The sequence below is a fragment of the Camponotus floridanus genome, unplaced genomic scaffold, assembly GCF_003227725.1.
Source record: "Camponotus floridanus strain SB8 unplaced genomic scaffold, Cflo_v7.5 scaffold119, whole genome shotgun sequence".
NCBI lineage: Eukaryota > Metazoa > Arthropoda > Insecta > Hymenoptera > Formicidae > Camponotus > Camponotus floridanus.
In genome coordinates, this window is record NW_020229236.1 from 358660 (window position 1) to 377061 (window position 18402).

Here is an 18402-nt window from a genome sequence, read left to right on the forward strand (position 1 = left end):
AAAAAATAAAATACAATCCCTTAACTTAATTCTCCACAATATCCTCAGTTTATCGAAACTAATTAATTTATCAGAATTAAATTCTTTCACGTGTAATTATGATATCTTATAAAAATAACGAAATATAATATATAATTCTTATTTTTTCAATCTTAAAAATATTAAAATTTAGTGGGAAATGTTTGCATGCAAGTGTCAAGCAAAAAATAATTATAATTCTTTTTTAATTTACGATTGTTTAGTTGTTCTTCTCGAAAAATTATGATTTTATGGCCTCACCTGAGAGGATCCTTGATGTGTATGTAACGATCGAGCGATATGGCGCATAGATTCAAGATAGAGGCAGTGCTGCACATAACATCGAAGGCGATCCAGATGTCGCAGAACCACAGCCCGAAGACCCAGTAACCGAGGAGATCGTTGACTCCGGCAAAGGTCATCACCAGCCCACCGACGAAGAGGTCGGCGACGGCCAGAGAGGCCAGGAAGAGGTTGCCGATCCTCCGTAGCCCGCGGTCGGTGTAGATCGCGACGCACACCAGGACGTTGCCGGCGACGGAGAAGAATATCAGGATCACGAGGAGGAATCCTGCGGATATATCGGCAGAGATTCGTCTGACGGAGAATCTCCAGGACACGCTGCTATTTTCGCCCCTCGAAGCGCGTGCCTTAAGAAATCCGCTCGCCGATGAAATATGATTCATCGGATTGAACCGAGGAAAAAAAATGATCGACGTACGCGACTCGAACACTATTCAAATGGCCCGGAATCTTGGACGCAATCATAATAGAGATATATTTCGAGCAATATTTTTAACATTAAGATGTTTCATCTTGTGCCTGATCATCAATATAATATTCGTGAGGAAAAAATCTCAATTTTTATTTTAACGAAATAATCTCTGGCAGATTTGATATCAATATGATTCATGATTTGCTAGGGGAGCTTTGAGGTAGCCATAATTTCTTACAATTTATTTGACATTTATGTATTTTTTTATAATTAAATCATGAATAAGAATGCTTACGAGAGGTACAATCGAATGAAATTGAATAAAATTAATGAAGGGACGATAAATCCGTTCTGTTATACGCGCATATCACCTTTAAAGGATTAGTTCAGCAAGTATATAACTTGCTTCTCGCAAACCTTTATTTTATCGATAACGTAAGCGCGCGCACTCTATATATTACAATAATTGATGTTAAAACGTCGGTTATAAGAAAAATCTTATTATCCTTTAAAATTTCTCCGTATATCTTTCTCTTATATATAAAGTATTATCTACAGAGAATTTCATTTTCAATAAAAAAGCTAAGAGACGTTACAAATTTAAATAAATTTAAATAAATGATCATAACATATTTTCTGAGTATTTTAATTTCAAAATCTATTAAAATACAATTCTCGAAAGCATGAAATCAAAACTTTTAGATTGTTAAATTTAAAATTAAAAAAATGTTTACATATACCATTTCTATTACTATACTATTACTATGACGATATCTCGATGTAAAAGACACGTCAAGAATCACAAAATTATTGAACAGAGTTTGACAGTTGGTGGCGAGTGTGATACAAAAATTATGACACTCACCCTCGGGACCCACGTCCAATCATAATTTATTCGATTTTATCGGTTATATTAAGCGGCAAAAGGGGTCTCGGGAAGGTGGCAGAAAGCGGTATACGAGGTAAGGGTAGCAGAATGGTGTCGAGAGATGAGGGCTAAAGGGGAAAGGCACAGACTACTGCGGTATGATTGGACGGTAGGTCGGATCGGAGGTCTTCCGAGAAAAGGCACTCTCAGGAGGCTGTCTTCGAGGGGCGACTCGCGATCGATCAAATGGAAAGTTTAGCGAACCAACTAGGAGCACCGACAGCAGCGAGAAAGCGTCTTCAGGCAGATCTTCTTCTTCCCCGTCTGTCAGATTACTCTGCGGAAAGACAAAGAGAGAAATACGTGTGAATGCGGGTCTTATTTTTTGATTGTTATGATTGATGCGAGGCAGGAGAAGATGGAATTAGCTTGACTAATCGATCCCCGTGTCAGACAATACTACGTAACAATAGCGTGATACACTGCGATGATTGTCAAGACACTTTTACGACGAGACTACGCAGACAGAGCACAAAAAGCACCGTAAAGACGTCTAAAGGATGTGAAGAGACATCTAATAGCTGAAACTACCTGACGTCTTCTGGATTTTCAGAAACACAGCACTTGGACACATCCATGCATACATACGTATCTTATGGATTTACGATAAAATCGTGATAAAAGAACGCAATGTTTAATATTCTTCGTCGCGTAAAAAAAGTTGCCTTAGTCCAGTTAGCTCTTTACGGCGGTGTAGGCAGGTAGGCGCTAATTATCCGCGCCAGGCAAGTAATTACGACCTGCTGGCATTTTATCGTGGGATTTATCCGGCGACCGAGACCACCCGTGACGTATTTCATTGATAAAGCTCAGGTATTACTCGCGATGATTAGAGGATACGAGGCCGGTCGAGATGTATTCGCGGTGCTATTAATTTGAATCACATCTGTCTGCGTACGACGTGGGTGCGGTAATCGATATTCATACGTAATTTCGCGGTTAAATCTGCATAATGCGCGAGTCGAAAATAAATATCTCAATATCTTGTCGTATTTCGCGAAACGGATATACGCAACGTCCTCCGGAATCAATCAAACCGCGAGTTCGGCGCAATCATGATAATTTATGTAACGCGTCGCGTTGAGATCTCGCGGTGAACTTTCGAAAGTAGAGCGACGTTTATCGATTCATTAGATATGCAATGCAGCATACACTGTACTGAGCTACTTTATATTCTACATTCTAGCACGGTTTATATTATATATTACATTAAGTTGCAGCACACTCTTATATTACTCAGCTCAAGAAACACTCGGTTTCGCGAAATTTTGCACGTGGAATAATTATCGCCGATGCAAATTATGCGCCAGTACTTATGAATTTAAAGTAAGCACAGTCGCGATAAGCGACAGTGGGTATTTTCAAAAAATTCCAATTCAATCGGAATAGAATTTCAATTTCCATAAGTTGAAATTGCATCTCCTTCGCTCCAATTTTCCAGTTGATTTCCAACTAATTGCTCCGATTCGCGCCAATTCCTGTGACTCTTCGTAGACGCTTTATCTTAGATCTGGCTCAAGAGATTTCCTATTATTTGATGTCAAATTGGCATTCAATTCATATCGCATAAATTAGAAGTAATTTTCCCATCGGGCGCCTCGAAGATAAATTATTCTCATTTCGTCGTAAAAAATATTGAAAAAATTAGCATGGCAAAATAATCGAATGGCATATTGGTAATAAAATTTTATAAAATACAAATGTTTTTATATTTCGTATTTAAGATGGCTTTTATAAATCTTTCAAATAAATCAACATACACTGATTAAAAAAGTTATAAAGAATATTTTACAATAAGAATGTTTGAAAATACAATTAAAAAAATACGAATTTTTATAAATCGCAATTTTTATTTCGCTTGCGAAACTTTATTTATTTTTCTTTATTTATTCACAAAAGTGGATTGTATAAGCGTTTAAATGATATTTTGAAGACATTTTTTGTTTACATTTTAAGCTTGGATAGATTTACATTTAACTGTGTGTGTGTCTCACTTTTTGAAAAAATAAATATATCCTAAGAAAAATATTAAAATATTAAACAGTATAAATTTCAATAAACAATCTATAATTAAATAATCCATATTTAAATTATTTAAATTATTTTATTTTATATTTAAATTATTTTATAAACTATAATTATTAAGCTATATTTAAATAATCTATTTTGCATTTAAAAAATGTAAATTATTTTCATAAAGACTTTTAACGCAAGGTTTTATTTTATACGTCAATTTTCTCAACATCTTTTACGAGATACAAATACTTTGTCTTTGAAATAAAGCTTGATAGATCACGTTTTCTGGATTCAGTACAGCACATAATAGTGATTGAGATACATGTCCTTACAATATATCTCATCGCATTAAGCGAGTTCTAATGGTCTCTTCTATTTATATACATACCATTTCGATATAATGTACAGTAAGAGCGTGAATGAACTTGTAAAATAAAAATGCATTAACGTGAAAGAAACGTGCTTCAGAAAACGTGTAATGATTACACAGTAAAAAATTATGCGTCTATATGTTAAAATTTTCTTGTGTTACCACATTTTGATCAATACTTTAATGTAAAATTATTAAACATACAACTTATATGTTATTATTTTTATAACGTTTTCATGTGTTATATTTATGTCAATTTCATAACTTAACACTTTATATATGTCTCTTAAAAATGGAATAATATTTTGAGTATTTTTAACATAATCATTTTAAACAATCAACATGTTTCAAAGTCAGTTTAAAATTATAAGAAAAGTTAAAGTGAATCTTCAAATAATCTTGAACTTTGACATACAAAAATAATCAAATTTACTAAAATTAAATGTTTCTGTTACAAATAATTTAAGTTAAAATAATTACTATTATATGTTAAAGTCCTACAACAATTCTTACGAGTTATTGTAACTATTTTTCATGTAATTTTTGATTAATTTATATCTTATTTTTACATTACATTTAAAGTCACAATAACAAAAATAAATGTAAAGTATTGTGTCAATTATTTAACACTTTTAGTTTGTCAATAAGAGAGACATAACGATGAATGAGTTATTTTAACTTAAAATTTAGAGTGGACTTTTTGGAACATGTGAAAAATGTTAACATTTTATTTTTTATTGCGTAACGCGAGAGCACAATCGATCTTTAATGAATCTTTGTTATTGTACGACTTATTAGCATTATAGTTACACAGTTTGCAATTATCTTTTTACAATTTTACGAATATAAATTTTTCTAGATCCGTCAAAATTAGCAAATGACATGCGGCGATTTATAAAACGCGTCGATAACTTTCTTTCGATTAACATCTCGTCAGTGGGTCGCATCGTTTTCTATTTCGTGCGACTAATTCCGTCTGAAAGTTTATAGGTATAACGTGTGTGACATATATCTCGATCATCATTAATTTCCTTTCTCTCACGACTTTCGTTCAAGAAGACCGGTTTAGGTCAACGATCGATTCGTTCTGGGAACGACTATTTGTACCTGTATTTGGCAGTCACTGTGATTTGACCTGAGAGTCAGCTCAAGGAAATAAACGAAACGATAAATGTGGGAAACTTGCGCTTTCTTCGGAAATGTTTTGCGGCTATTCATTAATTCGCATCTCCGGAAACATAGGTGTATTCGCGCGGTGAAAGCGTTTTGTCATTTATCATGCACGTTCCCGTTTTGCTGTTGAGATTAATCAAATTACTGCACAAATATAAACATATGCCAAATTATTACTAAAATTCTTTCTGTTTAAATATTTTCTCATTCAAAAGTCCATATTTTCGTAAACCATTACTTGTGAAGACTGAGAAAAAGAGAAGATCAAGTTTTTAATTTGTTTTATGAAATAAGTTTCCCTTTTTCAATCTGATAAAACGAAAAATTATTTTCTTTAACAGTCGCCAATACCTGGAAATTTTAAAATTAAATTCTGTCAAAAATTATTACATTCAATATTATTAATTATCGTATTTAGTTTGATCGTTAAATCGCATCGTCTGTAACTTGTACATAGCTAGACCGTTCATATTTCTACGCATCGTGATATACGAGCTTACAGTTTCGAACTGTATTATTATATATTCAATAGTTTGCGAATAAATCTATTACAGCATCTATCGCAGATGCGTGTGTGAAGATAACAGGAACGGCGATGCAACACCGGCTGCAGTTTAAATCTCGAACAAGAAAAGTTATCGTGGTCCATATGCGATGAAAATAGTAGAAAAAGAAATGACGCGTGCGGAGTAGGATTTAATGAACGACGAAAACGGGGCACAAAAAAATTTAAAAAAAATAAAAAAAGCATATCGAACGCGTGAAAAAAGTGGAAATGCTCTCGTTTAGTTTTATGCGAAATTGCTTTTACGCCCCTTCAAAACGTTGCTGTCATAGACAATCGATCCATGCAAATTATGTTACAACTATTTTTATCCATTTCGATATACGTTGTTTTTCTCTCTCTCTCTCTCTCTTTCTTTTTTTTCTCCGGACATAAATCTACTGACAGTTGTAGTCAGAAAGGATGCCGCCAATTTTCACCAAATCGCTTTCTTCTCATTAGAGGCAAACCTACTTATAGTAGGTTGTCTTACATGTTTACGCGAACAGGTTCTCTATTAGATTCTCGTTTTTTATCGCTCTGAGATTTATGAATGTGCTCGATTTTGTGTTCCACGCGAATTGAACATCTACAGAAAATATTCATTATATTCTACGATTACACGTATGCTCGTTCTTATCTCAACATGCTCAAATAATGCGTTTTGCATCAAAGGCTATGATTCTTAGATCAGAATTAAAATTAACTGTATACCATCTGACGTATTATTCGCATGTTCTTACTCGCTATTTCCTGACGTCATAATCCAAAATGATAAAGTAGATCTTGATCTTGAGAATTCTTAATGGCTTGGGACATGGCATGGAACTTTCAGTTGCGGGATTGAAATTATTTCCGGAACTGAAACGGATTATACTGGGGTTGTTTGATTTATATATATATATATTTCATATTTCTCCATACGTTTTACATTATTTCGAGCATTGCGTGACTTGGCGAGAATACTCGAGATTCTCGATATGTTCCTAGAGCAAGTTCGTATCTTATCGCGCGCGACGCGGCGGAAAATCCTCCGAAGGATTTCATCGATTCTTCGGATATATCGCATCGCATGCATATGCAAAGGAAAGTATTTTATTGCATCAGCGGCAAAACGTCGTGCTGCTGATAATAAACGACTGCTCAATCAGCATAGGCTATCGATCGCCCCCGCAATCATCGTGTCGCACGAGTGGTCCCTCGTGTACGTATGACTCGAGGACGACGATTCGTGGTTTCGACAATTTACATTTCGTTAACAAAGCGACGAATGTTGGGGAAAAATTTTTCCATTAGCTGAATATTCGTGGACCGCGACTTTACCATGCGCGTCCAGTTTCTCAGTAATTGGCGCCAATTTTCGTGAAATCTCTGGGATTAAAGTTAGCCAATGTTATGGAAACGCGACGAGTTGAATAGTTTTTTCTTCAAAATGTGTACAATTCAATGTGTACAATTTTTATTAAAATGCTTTATAGCTATATTCATAATTTATTAATGGTCTAAGAAACAGTTCTTGAGAGAAATGTTTCCTCAAATAATTGTCAAAATTCAATTTTCACGAAATCTCTGGAAATAAAGTTAGCCAACGATGTTTCCCCCAAATAGTACGATGTGTACAATTTTTATCAAAATATATTTCCGGCTATTGTACATGTATTACATAGTACTTATAATTCTTATTAATGATCTAAGAAACTGCTCTTGAGAAAAATTTTCTCATCATTCAACATTTCCTCAAATAATTGCTGGAAATAAATATTCTTAAAATTAAATCAAGACAAACCAAATGTAAAACTTTTCTTTTCTATAAAAGAAAAGAAAAGAAGGGAAAAGATTCCAAATGTAATATTTTAGATGGAAATTACATCTGGTTTATTTTTCTGTAATTTTAAAAATAGTTTTACATTTGGTCTGTCTTGATTTAATTTTAAGAATATTTATTTCCAGCAATTATTTAAGGAAATGTTGAATGATGAGAAAATTTTTCTCAAGAGCAGTTTCTTTTCTATAAAAGAAAAGAAGAAAAAAAAATCAAGATAGGTGTAGTAGATGTGTCGTAATAATTATCGAAATTACCCGCGGTCTATCGTTTTGATAGATCAAAGGAAATGTTCAATGCATGTGTGATTGCCATGTGATCAACTAATACGCTTATTCTGTTGATGTTGATCGAGAGAGAAGGTAGCATCACATGCTCGTTACGCGCGCGATTACGGTTGCCGGCTTATTACTCGATGATTGCTCTGTTAATTTGTGCTTTAACGATAATCGCATTGTCTGCCGACGATTGCCGGTATCTTCGACGCGACAGGGCAATATTACATGCACCGACGATGTCGCACGCGATATATATATCGCAGCGTAGATATTTAGATGTGACGTACACGAGTTTAGACACATTGCCTGTTAATTATCGGTTCATGTCGTTCGTACCTTGATCACCTAATATTGATTTGCGCAGATTTGTCATCCACTTTCTTCTCATTTTTGGATACGACTTTCTCTGACGCCAATATTTTCAAAAAAAACTTTTAACTAGATCAAGAATGCAACGTATGAAGAAAAACAATATTTCGCAAAAGTATTAATTTCAATTTATAAATGTACATATCATCGTCCACACAAAAATATATATTTACTTTGGCGAGCCACTGCGTGTTTTAACAAATATGTATTTTTTTTTAACGTTGGCTTCTATCGATCGTGACCTGTATATTGTGATGGAAGATTAAATAGCTGCATCCATCATTTGTCGCGTACGAAGATTATTTCGGAGATATATTTGTTCTTCCTGAAAGATAAAATCCTGTCGAAGCTTCTCCATTATCTCAAAGCGCGTTCTTGGTCCTGAGATATTTTCTTCCGTCATCGATTGAAAAGGATTCAATACGCGTCCCTAAAGAAGGAATAAGGTAACCATAAATATCAATCTCGGTATTACGGTTTTTTCGATTTTACGTGGAACCATGTCTCTCCTGCTTTTTTTTCCCCTGAGGAGAGAAGGACGCGTATATATTGTACACTTTTCTTTCAGCACACGATCCAAAATAAAAGACCAATTTCTTTCCTCGAGGACGGTGATATATAAACTTCTGCGAGGAAGCAGGACAAGTATGGCTCTTCGAGCCATGTAACATTTTCTAGATAAATAAAAGATCTAAAAAAATTCAGTGAAACGGAAAAAATGAATGCATCCGGTTTCCGTGACGGAAAGATTTCACGTTATTCCTGTTCGTGACAGCATCGTGGCATGCTATTAATTCCATTTCCAGACTTGTACGCATAGCATCGGGATTATATAGTATGTATCTGTTTAACATTAATTAGTAAAAATTAATTAATTAAATTATGCATAATTATGGAATATTATAATTTATTCATAAATAAATGAAAAAATAGGTCAAAAATATTGTAGATACAAAAAATCTCTGAAAAGAGATCTGCCACTTATCAATATTAAAATAAAATTTTTAAAAATAGACCAAAGAATCTATAGATGAATGATAACTCGTTAAGGATTTAGGCCATTTTATATAGCAATTTTTATTAATCCGTTTGTGATAGCATTGTAAAATCTAACCCCACATAAGAACGGGAATTAAATCCATTTTCAGCTCGTTCTATTCGCGAATCTGAACAAACAGGACGAATCCTCGCCGACATGACACTGAATAAACATCTTCGTTGAAGGTAGAACCCTCCCTACTTCGCTTTAATTCAATTGCACGGAAATTACTGCCGCCGAATATAGTTACGATGAATAAACGTAAAATCAGAAATGTATAATTTCGTTTCACCCGGAGCAATCTTAATGAGTTGACGCTACCAAAACGTTCGTCTTTGATACCGGGAAACCGTAAAGTTATTAATATCGCATCGGAAAACAAATTCCGTGACATGCCAGAATCATGAGACGAGAGTCGAGACCCTTTTTTGCTGCGGCGATTAATCATTCAAAATATAGAAAATATATAAACGCCGAGCGTTTTTGTTGCTAAGGGTCGGATTTAAATTTACGATTTCTGCCCTTTCATTCTTCTCGCGTGGAATTGGAATCTTCGTCCTACTTACAACTACACCGGCAATCCTTGCTCTCGTGAAAAGCTTTGAGTTGAAAGACTCGTTCAAAGTTCAGTCGAAAGGATTCGAGCCCCTTTAAAGGTGGCCCTTTGATTATACAAGAAAAAGCTTTGAGATAATAAGAAAAATCGTTCTTCTTTTATTTATTTAACTATCATGTGGATATCATTGACAACAGTGTTAAAAAGTCATAATCGATATTAAACGTGCTGTGAGATTTTGATGAAAATTAAGAAGAAGAAACTAATTAATTCTCTCCGCGCGTGATATCATCTTTTTTTCAAAATTATCAATCGAAAAATATAACGACGGTCGAAGATGGAAAAGGAGAAAGTCTATTATGGATTAATTTCACATTTTATTTTAAAAAGAAAAGAGTCATTTATCTCCTCTAGAAACAGACCCGTGCGATCGATATGTTTTATTATCGGAACATCGGTGGCCATCCTCGATTCAAGGGCCGCAGTTGGATAACCTTGGCAAATAAATAGCAAAGTTCGCTCGTAAATTGTTCAAACTCGAAGGAAGTGCGTAAAATACTGCGACGAGCATGTTATCGAATGTACGAGATTTACGACGTGTCTCCCTCGGGGGCTGATCGACGCCCTTCACTTCGGCTCATTGCGGAAACTCGTACTAGCAGTCGACAGTTGCATCTGCCGTATCGAGAAGTGTGGTAAACGTTAACTGCATCTCCTTCACAGTATATTTGTCACCTTGTTGTCACTTTATTTTATTTTCGCACGTCGCTACAAGTGATCCATCGCGTTTGGCAAACTGTTACGAAAACTCGAGTACACAATCGAGTATACCAGAGATTCACCAGCCACCACCCTTGGATGTAATGTAACTTTGGGAAAATTAAATGACAATATATCTCTGTTTCTTATTTTTAATTTTCGCGGGATGTAAATTAAAAACTTTCTGAGACGGTTCTTTTCCTTAATGAAAATTCACTCATAATAAACGATCTCCTTTCTCTGTTTAGGACCATCTGTCATAATAAATATCGGAGCTTTTCTTAAAAGCATGATCATTTATTTAAATGTGTTGGATATTAATCTAGTTAATCGAGCGGCCTACATCAATTTGCATTACTGAGATCGTAAAACGACAACGTCGAGAATCATTATTATTATTGTTCCCGGCAATTTATAGATGTCTTATCAAGCTATTATATACGATGTAACGTTGTCAGAATTTGAAGGGAGGCTTTGTTAGAATTTGAAGGGAGGGCTTTATCGAGCCTACCAATACAATGAGCTCAAACATATTACTAAGCTTGATGATAAAATCACCACAGAGATCAAAGTTTATCACGCCGGTTGCCGTAATTTACAGCACAAGGTTCTGCTGTTCTCTATAATTACTTTCTAGTGAATATTTCACCGACGGACAAACCGAGGAAATATACTGCCCTTAAAAGGGAACCGAAACGCTTTTAGGAGGTCCGCGGTTAATTATACGAGCAGAATGAAATGCGCCGAAAAAGCAGAGAACTTTATTTTAATGGTGAGACGAAATTATTCCTTTTTTTTGCTTCTCTTCTCGTCTGAATACTGCGATATGTATTCTCTTGTTCTCGTGACTTTCAAAGATTGATCCATTATAAAATAGGATTGCGCGAGAAACTAATCTTGATATTATCTTGTCTTGCCACGAAATTCGAGATAAGATCGAAACAAGATTTTTATATAATTAGTTATCAAAAGAGTCAAAATTGTAAAAAGAGAGATTGCTGGTCTTGTCAAGATTATTGATTTTTAAAAAAAGTTAAAATGTGTATATATTTGTAAAAAAATTAGATGAGAAAAAATCATTATAATGTACGCAAGCTTCAAAAATGTTATTTAAGAAATAAAAATATTTATATTAACAAATTTAGGAACACTGCTCTTTTGTAAAAATAATATTATATTTTGGAAATTAAACAAATGACATAAATAATAATAATTATCTTAAATTAAGATTATGTTAAATATTATTTTTAAAAATTGCTTATATTAAATAAAAATTGTTGATAAAATCGAAACAAGATAGACGAGATTTTTGCTACAAAGACCAAGATAGATTTAAGTTTTTGAAAATTTTTAATTCCGATACAATATTTTTATGAATATTGCTTTGGCAACTCTGCTTGTGCAACCCTAGTGAAAAGGAATTTAAAGGGTAATCTATAAAGCGACTTTATGGCGCGCACTTTACATAATGCATATTGCACCACAAAATTGTTTTTCACTAGGCTATAAAATTATACATTTTTCACGAGATCGGATTAATTCCCACTCCGACGGTGACGACGGTGAGCTTTTGAGCGGTTTTAAACGCCCCAGCGTAATGTAATATTTAGGTTCCTAATTTAACGCTAAGTGCAGCTGTCAAGTTTCATTTCGAGCTCTATTAGCGATATAAAATCTGAATTTTTTAAATTCATTAAAATTTTTGTTTTTCGCGCTTACTTCTGTCCGGAAAATTGCGTATAAATATTATATTAATACATATACACTATATGTCAAATTATGTTTCTTATAACGAATCAATATAAATTTACGAATAATAGAAATAATAGAATTATTTGAATATTACAAAAATTTTGTACAAATTATTTAAATAAAAATTTCATCTATTTTTCATGTATATTTATAAATGCTTCCACATTATGGCAAATTATTTAATGTCGGTTAACTATAAGTTGCCATTTTTACTGACACTACTATTATAGTACAATCTTAATTCAAGATCTTTTGTATGTATGCATGCTTTATAATAACTACTTCCGCGGAACTTATCAGAAGTTGAGTCTTTATAAAAAGTTCTACTGTCATCGTCGAGCATTTTCTCGTTTTTTTTTTTTTTCGTGGCTTAAGAGCGCTCTTTTCCCCATTTACTTTTATCTCTGCAACCTTTATGATCGTGTTTTTCCTTCAATGCATAAATTCAGTTACAAACGAGTGTCAATGTGAGTTTATTTTTGGTTTTGATAACGAGTATTTTTGTGTCTTGAATTTGTTTCGATTTTAACTCATTGTGTTTATTGTGATATGACTCAGAAAATTATATGTCTTCGTAAATGATGATGTTTCTTAAAATGTCGTTAATAAGTCTTTGTGTTATTTATGAATATCAAGGCAGAATTATACAGAAGTTTCTGTGTAATAAATCTGTATATAAAGAGTACGCTTTTGCGAAATTTTGTTATGAGAAAAGTTCTTTCACAAGTGAAATTTTATTAAAAGTATTTAAAAAGCTGATGCGAATACACATTATACGGTTTATTTATTTAAAAAGTAATGTGAATTTTTAATTTCTTTCCAACGAGAACGTTGAGAAAATTTAAATAAGATATAAATAATGTACGCATAAAAATTATTATATATTTATCTTTTCTTTCAAAAATATTATTTTCAACGCGTATATTAATATAATATATAATTTTTCTTTTTTTTTATCAGAAAAAATTTAAAGTTTCATTTTATTTTAATTAGTGTACGTGTTTATAAGAAAAGAAAAACTTAACTGTTTTTTAAAAATATAAAATCTGGAAGAAATAAAAATATATTCGTCATCACTGACATATACGTTTATTCCAATTATATCATGTTAACCACGTCAGCAAGAGTTCTCGATTTTCTCGCGACTTTAATTTTTCACACTCTGTGCAATTCCACTTATACGACTGAAACGGTACTTGACACGATGATACAGTGGAAAATAGAAATACTGAAGAGTCATTCAGCATCAAACAGACCATTTTTTTTTTACAGTGGAATGAAAACTGAAATAAGCACATTCCCAAGTGGCGAGAACGTCTCTCAAATTATTCAAATGCGATATAAATTTTAAATTTTAAATTGAGATACTGACATCTCAATTTCAAGTTAGGAAAAATTAAGGTTGTAACTTTTCTTTCTTTCTCAATGTGAAATTAATCGTGCCAACTTTTATCGAATTAAATCGTAAGAAACTTATAAAATTTCATTTTAAATCTAAATAAAAATTCCCTTCTTTGTATATTTCATATAATGCTTATTAATAAATGTAATGCTTTAATCTTCTTCTTTCCATAAGTCTTCGGAAATTTTGAGTGGGATTCACAGAATCTATTATTAAGATTAAGACTTGTAGATTCCTCGATATGCTGTTTATATTATTTCGCGCGTGTTAATTCAAAGTTCGCAAAGTTCTTATCCATCGATAATCATACTTGTTGTCCTCGCTGCCGAACCGGAATCAATTTCCACGGGTTCTTGTCGATGAGTTTGCGCATCGCCATCGACAGACCACTCGCTGATATCTCTCATCATCCCAAACTGATTCCACGGGGCTAATAGGCTGAATCATTTCGTGCCTGATGGGAAATTCAATCAACGCTTATCAAAGCGAGTCTGACAAAAGGATGGTAACGTTTTAGTTTTTTTCCAAAGTATATATATATATTTTTTTTTGTGATGCGCTATTATTACTCTGATATAGGACGAAAGAAGAAAATTAATTTTTCTTTCGTGTTTCGATTAAAATATTACAGCAACTGCCAGTTGCATTCGATAAATGTTTGAAAAAGATTATCTTTAATAAAAAATTAAATTAATTAATTCTCTTTTCAACTTCAAAATTTCTCTTCACATAATTAACGATATTAATTAACGAAATTAATTTTGAAATTAACGAGATAATTGCAAAAATTATATAATTCTGATACATAGTAATAAAACATGCAAGCAGATGGTCCGACATGCATGATAATGAATCGCAATCATGATTTGCGGTCTCTTTTATCCTACAAAACTTATATGTAACGTATATTCTCTGTAGTGTATGTAGTCAATTTATTTTAACGATGTGATTTAGCTGCGGCATCATACAAAAATTGAAATTTAATTTTATGTTTACCTATATCTCGTGGGCGACCCGAAAAATTAGAATACGAGAGATTGTTTAAATGGAAAATTGAGATTTTCCACGATGCTCGCGTCATGCGCGGATACGCGTGAACGATCATTGTGTCATGGTAACGTGGGTGCGAATATACGACCGCATAATTCAAGCATCTCGTTACACATACTGCCAATGTATTATCCGATACGCGAATTGATTTTCAATATCCAGCGTGTGAAACCGTGGCTAAAGGTAAACCCGTGCGCGCCGGAATTATATGAATCTTAATATATTGGCTGCCATCGTATGTACATTATATTCTCTATATATATATGTAACTGCTTCTATATATTTTCTACTTTCTGTACTACTATATTTCCATGAATAACAGTTTGCATTCAGACTATTTTCATTTTAAACGTTTTCATTTTAAGAGGATCGCTGTGATTTCTGCAGGAATACGAAAGTTAACATAATCGAAATATTTTTCCTCGAATTCTTTGAAAAATCCTCTACAAACGAGCCTTAGAGAACTCTATTTCTATAAACTTTTAAAAAACTTAACAAGATATGATTCAGCTCATCAAATTTTTCAATAAAATAATTTTGAAAACGAATATTATATATTTTACGGATGATGTCATCAAACATACAATTGTGATGGACTCAATGATGGAATATTTCACCGAAATGTCCAAATGAAAGACTATTGTCTATTGACGATTTCAATCATCTTCTGTGGCTACCCACGGCAAAATAGTTTCCGTTGTACGTATATGTGCAGAAATATATATTTTTGTTTTCAGAAAAGTGTCATCGGAAGAGACAAAAGTGTAGCCATAAAAGATGTATGACAAGTTACGGTCAGCTGATGAAATAATGCAGCAGACTTGTCAATTATATATTCTCTACATATATCCTTTGTTTAAGCAATTTATTCTTAAGTTAAATTTGATCTCGCTTATATAATTAAATTTTCAGATTCGTCTACGATTGTAGTCGTTCTTTTTCTATTTTCTCGTTTTGCTTCTAATAGCACGATCATTTCTAATTATCCATTTAATCACATTAAAAAGGATTAGGAAAAAAAAACATAATTCTCGCTACAGATGAACTAAACATCTAAGAAAAGTGCAGGAAATAACGGAGCGCCTTGTTACGTACGCTATAAATAAGAATTATCGAAGAACATCGGAAAAAAAAATTTTATGTGACGCGTTTCCTTCTCGATCTGATCTCGAGAGACATTGTATTGAAAATCCACTGGTAAATCGCCTTAAGAGTTCTGTAAATGTCTTTTGTACGTGCCTTGTATTCTCCTCCAGAGTCGGTGCCATTAATTGCCAATTGTTCATAATTAAGACATCCATTATCTCCAGCAACGATGTTTGTTTTATAGATGATTACGAATAGAGCTAAATGGAACTTTCAAAAGAAAAAAAAGAGAGAAAGGCAAAGTCGGTTGAATGATGCTATTTGAAGCCCTCGAAGCCTTGCCTATCAAATGTGTAATCCTTTGAAAGTTCCTTTTCGTTTTATTTTCAATGCGGCACAATTGGACCGTTTGTTATTGAAAGTGTACACCAATCAATAACTTCATTGAAAGAGCGATTCGAGAGCGAAAAAGCGGCGTGGACGCTCATAAGTCTGACCTTCTCATTTTAATCAGTTCCTCTTTCGAAATATGAAAAATAATATGTGGATGAAATACCATTTATTATATATTCCTCTCATATTAATGAAAAACATAATACTCGATGTATTTAATAAAATATTAAATCATAATATTTAAAATATATAAAACAATATTAATTATATATGACATATAAAATATCTTTAAAAATATAGATACGAACTTATATTTTAAATATGTACTCGCAAATATTAAAACATATGAATAAAATTAATGGAAAAATATCTCAAATAAACGAAATATCTCATAAACGAAAAAATGTTTTTCACGCTGGAAATTCGTGGATTAAAATAGAAAGTCAATTATATATTAGTATATTCCATTTTGCCGGATTGCTTTACTTGTTTTTTTCGCTTCATTTGAATGCGGAATGATGTAATTTATTAAATTGGCGGTTAAATAGAAATAATCGCGCTATTAGGAAACGAAAACAGAGAAAAAAAGAGAGTAGGAGAAAGAGAACGATTGCAAATGAATCTGAAAATTTAATTTTAGTATGCCATTAAGCGAGATAACGGGGATAAGTGAAAAACATCGATGTCTGATCAGACAATGGGAACGAAATTGTCGGTGCTCGCGATAAAAAGATCCTTAATGGAAAAGAAACTCTCTCTTTTCTCAGCCCAAATACGTATTGTAACTGTGTTATCGATTTACCATGACATCGATTTGATAATTGAAAAAGCGAGAAGAAAGTAAGAAAAAGGTAACATTGTACATCACGTTAATGAAGATAAAATTGAGAGGGCTTTAATCATGATAGCCTCTTAAAGAGGATTTTAGATTTATTACGCTATTATCTGGCTATTGCAGTAAATTATCTGGATAAACATCTGTCTCTCTTAAAGACAAAAGAAAAAGAATCTAAAATTCGTGCTTAGTATTTCGATGATGATAAAAACACAGTGACACTTGCAAATTTGCGAGTTTATTTTTTATATGAAATCGACAATATACAATTAATATAATGTCAATGTGTAGAGACTTATAAATTAATAATTCACAAACAAAAATATGTGATTTTTTCATCTCTAATCATTTCGGCAGATTAAATTAATCAGGGAATTCCTTTTATTAGATCAATCAATTTTTTATTAATTGAACGCATATAGATATGTGTAATAACTGTGATAATATTATGATTTGTTTGATATCATAATTAAATATTTGCTGTTTGTGGATATCAAGCTGCGATGACATTCGAATATTAATTTGAAGCTGTCGCGCGGCAGATGCTTTAATTAAAATCAACGCTACAGTGTACAGAGCAAATTGTCTCATATGTTCTTACAACGCGGCTTTTATCGTCATAATTTCATAATTACATTCTCGAGACGGATCTCTTCTCTCGACGATTGATCAAACGCTTTTGCATTAAGCTCAAATCTATCATTTATCATTTGATATCCCGCGGAAAGATTAAAAACTATTTTATTTTTCTCGAGACGAATTAATGTGTGTCAAATATTTTTGGCAAATAAATTTTTATATTTCATATTATCTTGTCAATAATATAGAATAAAAATACGCTTGTAATAAAAGAAAGATATAGTTAGAGAATATCAATATATGGCTTGCTTTATATGTTTTACATGCAATATGTTTCGTAGCCATCATTTTCTTAGATTTTCTATGTTAGAATCTCTTACGCAAATATAATGTCAAGCGACAAAGTCTCGATAGAAAGGAAAACTGGATTGTGAATACTTTGTATAGTATGTGATTCTTTTTACTTGTCATTCTAGATAGAAGCGTGTAGAGCATGTGGAATCTTTTATCGATATATCTGATATAGTTGCATCGAGATTCTATCAAAATTCCACGCATACCATTCAGAGATATGTTCGAATTAGGTTCTATAAATTGGACTCGATAAATCTGATACGAAATATACATCGTATAATACATTGAAATCGTTTTGGAAGATTTATTGAAAAGCGTATGCTTCGTTGCAGACGAATTCACAAAAATATATATATTTGATATT

The 18402-nt window shown here is 32.8% G+C and overlaps 1 protein-coding gene across 2 annotated transcripts in view; it reads right to left on the reverse strand.

The window, feature by feature from the left end:
- LOC105247877 (dopamine receptor 1) overlaps nt 1–18402 on the reverse strand; it is an 83964-nt gene that overhangs the window by 3831 nt on the left and 61731 nt on the right. For both annotated transcript variants that reach the window (XM_011252328.3, XM_011252327.3), the window contains exons 2-3: nt 1866–1938; nt 280–589 (exon numbers count right to left, since the gene is read on the reverse strand). In XM_011252328.3, coding sequence (XP_011250630.1) covers nt 280–589; nt 1866–1938 — 383 coding nt within the window. The remainder of the gene's footprint in view (nt 1–279; nt 590–1865; nt 1939–18402) is intronic.